The sequence below is a fragment of the Tupaia chinensis genome, unplaced genomic scaffold (genome assembly GCF_000334495.1).
Source record: "Tupaia chinensis unplaced genomic scaffold, TupChi_1.0 Scaffold138390_1, whole genome shotgun sequence".
NCBI lineage: Eukaryota > Metazoa > Chordata > Mammalia > Scandentia > Tupaiidae > Tupaia > Tupaia belangeri.
The window spans coordinates 2,640,716-2,647,540 of NW_006198287.1; the positions used below are offsets into that span (position 1 = coordinate 2,640,716).

At 36.2% G+C, this 6,825-nt stretch overlaps 1 protein-coding gene across 1 annotated transcript; it reads left to right on the plus strand.

The window, feature by feature from the left end:
- Positions 1-1,220: 1,220 nt before the first annotated feature.
- LOC114004510 (neutrophil defensin 4) lies at positions 1,221-2,150 on the plus strand. Its single transcript, XM_027765446.1, has 2 exons — positions 1,221-1,396; positions 1,983-2,150. The coding sequence occupies exons 1-2, from the start codon at positions 1,225-1,227 to the stop codon at positions 2,093-2,095; spliced, it is 285 nt and encodes a 94-aa protein (XP_027621247.1). The 5' UTR covers positions 1,221-1,224; the 3' UTR covers positions 2,096-2,150.
- Positions 2,151-6,825: the final 4,675 nt, after the last annotated feature.

Genomic DNA, 6,825 nt, shown 5'->3' on the forward strand with positions numbered 1-6,825 from the left:
TCATTCAGATGATTGTCCTTTTTTCACTGTATAGTGTTACTTTGTAATTTTTTTTTGGAGGTTGTTGTCATTGTCATAGGGTGTACTCACTGGAGAGAGAGAAAAAGAAAGAGACAGTGAGAGGGAAAGTGAGAAATCACTCCCTGGAGGGATGGCCTCGCCACAATCCCTTCTCTTTCATTCTCCTTCTGGGATCTCAGCCACACACACAACCGCACCCAGCGTGATTATCAAGACGCCAGTTCCAGGCCTCAAATTGTGGTTGGCCATGTGAGAACCCAGTGACATAACCACTATGCTACCTACTGACCCCTTTAGTGTTATATTTTGATGTGATCTTGCTTGCCTATTTTTGCTTTGATTATTTGTTGGTGTCATATTCAAGAAACCAATGCCCAGAACAATATGAAGAAACTTTATTCCTATCTGTTCTTCAAGCAGGTTTATTGTTTCATGTCTGATGTTTAGGTCTTTAATCCACGTTGAGTTAATTTTTGTTTATGATACGAGATAAAGGTCCAAATGTATGTGTGTATGTATGTGTTATCAAATCATCAGGTTATACACTTTAGATATGTACACTATTTAACTGCTGATCAAACGTCAATTAAGCTGCAAAAGTAAACACTGCTAAGCTGAGACCAACTTTTACTTGGAATCCCAATGAGCTCATTTCCCCTACAATTTCATAAGGTCATTGGCCTCTCCACACTGGCAGCAGCAGGAGACTACTCACCCATAACCTTAAAACTCCCCTTCTTGAGAACATTAATGCCCATGAATCATTCAGTACCTTAACTCTACACAACTGGGGCTCTATGATCTAAACTGCCAGAGAGTAGCAGTGTCCACCATCAAAAAAATAAGAAGCATTTCTTCCCTGAACTCATTCAATGAAAGCACTGTTTCTTTTCTTTATTAAATAATAAAAGTAAACATTCAGGCAGATGGGAAACAGGAAAACAAAGCAGATCCTTACCATCATCACTATCAACTTGGCCCAAGTACAGGCAATAAACATATAGACACATGCAATAAAAACTGCAACAGAGAATATCAAAGGGACCCTAAGGGAAGGCCCTCACCCTCCCCAACTAAATGCAAACTTAACCTAATCACATCTTTAGTCTCTGAGCTTCCTCCTGGCAAATCTATAAATACAGGATGACTTTAGTCCCCACACATTTGGTCTCCTGCTCACCCATCCTCCAGGTGATAACAGCCATGAAGATGCTCGCCTGCCTCGCTGCCATTCTCTTGGTGGTGCTACAGACCCAAACTGATGCACTCCCAGTAGGAACTGAGGAGGATCCAGTCCAGGAGCAGACAGGGGCAGAGGACCAGGATGTCACCACCCACTTGACACAGACTGAAAGTCCTGTTCTTGAAACTACAGGTGAGAGACCTCCAATACGGCAGAGCTGCAGAGTCTAGACAGAAAGAACTAGAGACAGACTCTGGAATGGTCTGAATCACTTAGATGTCTTGGGTCTTCATTTTCTCAAGTATATATTGAATAATGAAAGTCAAATAAATAAAAGATATTTTCTTTCTCTCAAGATGTTTGGCTTCAAGAAATGAGCATGAACTACATTATATTTAACATAGGATGAAATATTTTGTCTAGTTGTTTCTAGATCAAAATGACTAGGCTTAGTTAGAGGGTAAATGTCGTAAAGGAACTTTTACAAACCGAGGGTGCACTAATGGTACACTTAGTTGTGGGACAAAGGGAGGAACTCCTAAAAAGCGAAGACAAATGAGAATGGGTCTCTAATCCTGTCCATATCCAACACTTGCTATGTATGTGTATGTATATGTATTCATATTGCTTGGGATTGACCATTACAATATTGCCTTTAATGTAACCATTATGACAAACCCACTCTACTCAGCACATACATTTTCAAGGATTTTCATTACTAATGTCCATCTCTGACCCAGTACTCAATGCCTGGGGGGCTTGGTTTTCTGTGTTCCAGGGCCTGTGAAGAATGTCACCTGCTCTTGTCGAGCTAGATTCTGTTACAGACAAGAACGTGTTGAAGGCCCCTGCAACATTTTTGGTATGAAATTCATACTTTGCTGCTATTGAGCATCAAGAACAGAGGATAAAAAGGAGCTCATAATTTGCTTTGACACCTAGAAGAGAATTGCTATTATACCTTTACCTTATGCTGAATTTCTTTTCTCATCCCAAATAAAGTCCTTGTAAGTTCTCTGCATTGCAGCTTCTCTGATTTTTCACATGTTAATTGGGACTCTTTGGGATACAAGTTCTATAACATTGAATCAAATTCTTATACATAATACTGATTTTAAATTCTAGGAATTTCAAAGATAAAAACTGGTTTCAAATACAAATCAATACAAAAGCTGAGCTGATACAGTAATGTTCTTCCTAGTTCTCTTTCTTCTTAAATTGTCAGAGAATATGTGTGCTCAAAACAGAGAAACAAAGAAGGAAAGAAGAACCCCTTAATTGGCTGTGGTCCTACTTCAGTTCCTTCTCTATTTCTCTATTCTGTTGGAATTTAGATAGATGGGGGATAGATTTATTAGACCTCTTAACATAAATTATGAAATTACCATGGGCATCAGATAAATAGATGGAACATCTGGTGAAATGGAACATCTGGATGTGTGGAATCTGAATGTCTTTGAGACAATAAGGAACTTCAAGTGAATTCCTTCCCTCTCTTCACTCCCCTCCATCATCCTACACTTATGCATTTGCAAATACTGAATATCAAACCCCGTTATTCTTGGGGGATGCTTTCAAAGAACAAGTTCAAGCCTTCGGTTTCCAGCAGCCCCATGAGAAGTAATGTTCCCAAGATGACCCAAGGTAATATGAACTTATCCTTGCTGTCTTTCTCTTATTACACATCTTACTTTCATATCTAAGCTCATAAAATAGCCAAGACCTCTTGAGAGGTTATTGAAATACAGTTTCTTTTTAGGCTAAAGGATGTCTCTCTGCTCTTCTCTTCAATAGCTTCAGTAAGTTTTTACACTGAGATGTCCTTAGTCATCAAAAGGTAGGCTAGTGTCCACAAATTAATATCAACAAAGAGGACCTCTTTTAAAAAAGAAAATAAAAATGGGCAGAACATTATAGGAGCATGTTATGGCCAGCAGGAGAAACCCCTTTTTCTTAATAATGTTATCTATCCAAGAAAGTCTGCAAATATGAGTACCATATAACGGCATTGAAGAAATTCTTATCTTCTGAACCCCAAAGTGTAAACATTACAATATTCTTTCCAAACTAGGTATTTCTAAGAAAACACAGAGGACCTTCCATTAAAAATGCTTAAATTTAACAGTTAAAGATGTCTACTAAATATCAGTAAGTCTTTGAGTTGACAAAAATAAGCACAATTTCTTCTCATCACCTCACAATTTAGATAACCTATAAGGATCTGCTGCTGATCAGATGTGGGACTTGGGAATAAATATATACTCTCTGAGGTTCAGTATCCTTATAAATAAAACATGAAGAAAATATCCAATTCCTAAGTGTTATTGTGTGGCTTAGTTAGTAAAACCAATACAGAACTTGGTACTGTTCTTAACACATGATAGGCAATCATATTTGATTCTTATCTGCACTAAAAACAGTTTGTTGGTATTTTCTAACACAAAATATACCAATGCTATATATGTATATTTTTCTTACATGTGAGAAAAGTTCTTTTACTAGAGAGTATATGTCTAGGTGGGTTGAAAGTAGCACTGAAACTCTTGAGTTTATAAGTTCAAGAAGTTTAGACTTAATAGTAGGGAAGAATATGAGGTACCCAAAGAAAGTTGATAGTAATTTTATTTCCATTCTTCCTTTTCTCCATTCTTAGGATTTAATTAGTTTTCACTGTAGTAAGTTTATGGGAAAAGAAGATCTGTATCCCAAAGTATACATATATATTTTAAAATCTGAATGTGAATTAAATATAACATTTCATATTTGCTTACTTTTTAGTTTCCTATCCCACTACTTTTCCCAACATATATACATAAGAAATAATTATTTTATTTCTACTGAACCATGTACATTATGTGTGTAATAAAGTAACCCTATGTCAGTATCTTCTGTATCAGTTTATTTGAGTGTAACTCTGGAACCATCCATGATAATAAGTTCAAAGTATTTACTGTGACCTTAAAAATTACAATAGTCATGACAAGTATTTCAATTTTGTTAATGAAAGTATAAGGTAAAATTTGCTTATAAAAAGATAGGTCTTAAAATTAAATGTTAGTGGGGCCAGCAGGTGGCATGGTGGTTAAGGGCTCTGGACTCTCACATGGCTGACTGCAGTTCAAGTCTCAGACACAGTAGCTAACTTTCTCACTTTCTCTCTCTCTTGCTTTCTCTCACTCTGTTCCTCCCTGGTCAAATTAAAATAAATTAATGAATAAATGAAGTTAAATAAAATAATTCCTTAAAAAGTTAAATGTTAGTTATTTTCTGAATAGTTCATTCCTTTATATAATACATAATTCCAATGCATAGACATGTATACAGTAAAAAAGGATGTCTCCCTTTTTACCTGGTTCTAGGTGCCAACTTTGCCTACCACAGGGCAATCACTGGTACTGTCCATGAAAGAAAAATCCATCTTCCTAATACTTTCAGATCTTGGATCAACCCAGAGCATAAGCCCAACAGGAACCTATAAGATTCTGGATAAGTATAGAATTTTGACTGAAACTCAGTGGGATTACATTAACCTAAAAGTTTCTGCACTGCAGAAAAAACAGTCAACAGATTAAAGAGATGACCTAAATAATGGGAGAAAATATTTGCAAAGTACACATTTGATAAGGGATTAATATTTGAAATATATAAGAAACTCCAACAGCTTCATAGTAGAAAGCAAATAACCTGACTTTTTTCCAATGGCAAAAGACCCCCCAAAAGTGAAAAGACACCCCATTTTCCTGGATTAGAAGAATTAATAAATTCAACATGTCAATAATACCCAGCTTAATCTTGAAATTTCATGCAATCCTAATCAAATTACCAGTAATAGTCACTGGAGATTTATTTTTAAAAAATCATAGATTTTTAGGAAATTATAAAATACTCTGTATTGCCAAAGTAATACTGTGCAAGAAGAGTGGAGTAGGAGGCATCTCATCCTCTGGCCCCAAAATATATTACAAAGCTGTGATAATCAAAGCAGCAGGGTACTGGCACAAAAACAAGCATGTAGTTCAATGAAAGTGACAAAATGCTCTGCATCCTTTATCATAAGGGAGATGCAAATTAAAACCACAATGAGATACCACCTAACCCCAGTCAGAATGGCTAAGATTAAAAAATAATAAATGATAAGATCTGGTAGGAATATGGAGGAAAGGGATCTCACCTACACTGTTCGTGGGAATGTAAATTAGTATAGCCACTATGAAGAACAATATGGAGGTTTCTCAAAGACCTACAAACAGAACTACCATATGATCCAGCAATTCATCTCTTGGGTATCTACCCAAAGGATAGAAATAAACTCAGTGGGAAAAACACTTACACATCCATACTTATTGCAGCATTATTCACAATTGCTAAGGCATGGAACCAACCAAATGTCCATAACAGATGAATGGATTGAAAAGTGTGCCAGATATATACTACAGAATACTACTCAGCCATAAAAATGAGACTCTGGCATTTGACAGAAAGTGGATGAATGTGGAAAATTTACTTCTAAGTGAAGAAAGTCAGACTGTGAAACAGAGGCATTGTATATCCCCACTCAATATATATCAAATGTCTTCACTTATGGAGACAATAAAAGATTGGAAGATAGAAAAGAAAGTAGAACAATTATGGATATCATAGACAGTACAGGAGAAGAGCAGGACATGAGAGAGGGTGAAAGGAAGTGGAATAAAGGGAAAAAGAAAGAAACAAAACATATAAGGAACACAAAAATGAGAAATTATCTATTGATGATAATGTGTATGATAACATCTTTGACAGGATTAATATACAGTGTTTTCATGATTGGAAAATTCATCTTGTATGCTATAACAATATAGTTATTGAATGTATAAAATCTTTTAAAACTAATTATTAGTTTTAAAAAAGAGTTAAAGGACAGAGTTCGGACAATGGACTTGGGGATAATGATGGGCCTAACAGAAGATAGAGGTTAATGACCTCGACTAACAAGGAGTTGTGGAAATTACTGAGTGCCAAAGCCTGAATGATGCCATTGAATTATTGAGGGAGCTTGAATATAGAAGTTTAAGGTAAGAGTAACTGCTAGATTATGGGGCATCACAGTGGGGAGCCTGGAAGCCTGTACTGTTCTCCTGAGACAGGAGGACCCTCAGTCTGGGGATGTGTCCTGTCTAAGAATCAGCTTGGCCTGAGCAAGGAGAACACCTACTCTCTTCTCTAGATGTATCTAATTTGTTTCTGGTATTGGTGGTTCTCAAATCCCAAACAAAGGAAGAAATTAAGAAGGGATTGCAGTGTGACCATGCTGCACAGAGGGTACATTCTCATTCTCTCTCTTTCTCTCTGTCTCTCTTTGGCTTTTTCCAGCAAGCACATATGATCTCTGGCAAATTTAAAAACAAAGCAAAAAGAATGATGTATAATCTCACTTGAAACACTGTCTTTTTCTTTGAAATTGAATTTCACATGTCACACTCCAACCATAGTGCACTCAAACCATAATCTCTCCAATATGAGCTACCAAAACTTCAATTGACATATCCATTTTATTTTATTTTTTTCTTGGTCAAACAATTTTATTCACATTAATGATGTTATAAAGTGCAATTACATGAAAACCCCCATATTTTACATGT

Coding starts and splice junctions, on each gene's coding strand:
- LOC114004510 (XM_027765446.1), top strand. CDS start 1,225: ATGAAGATGCTCGCCTGCCTCGCTGCCATTCTCTTGGTGGTGCTACAG. Junction 1,397..1,982: donor TCCTGTTCTTGAAACTACAG/GTGAGAGACCTC, acceptor TCTGTGTTCCAG/GGCCTGTGAAGAATGTCACC.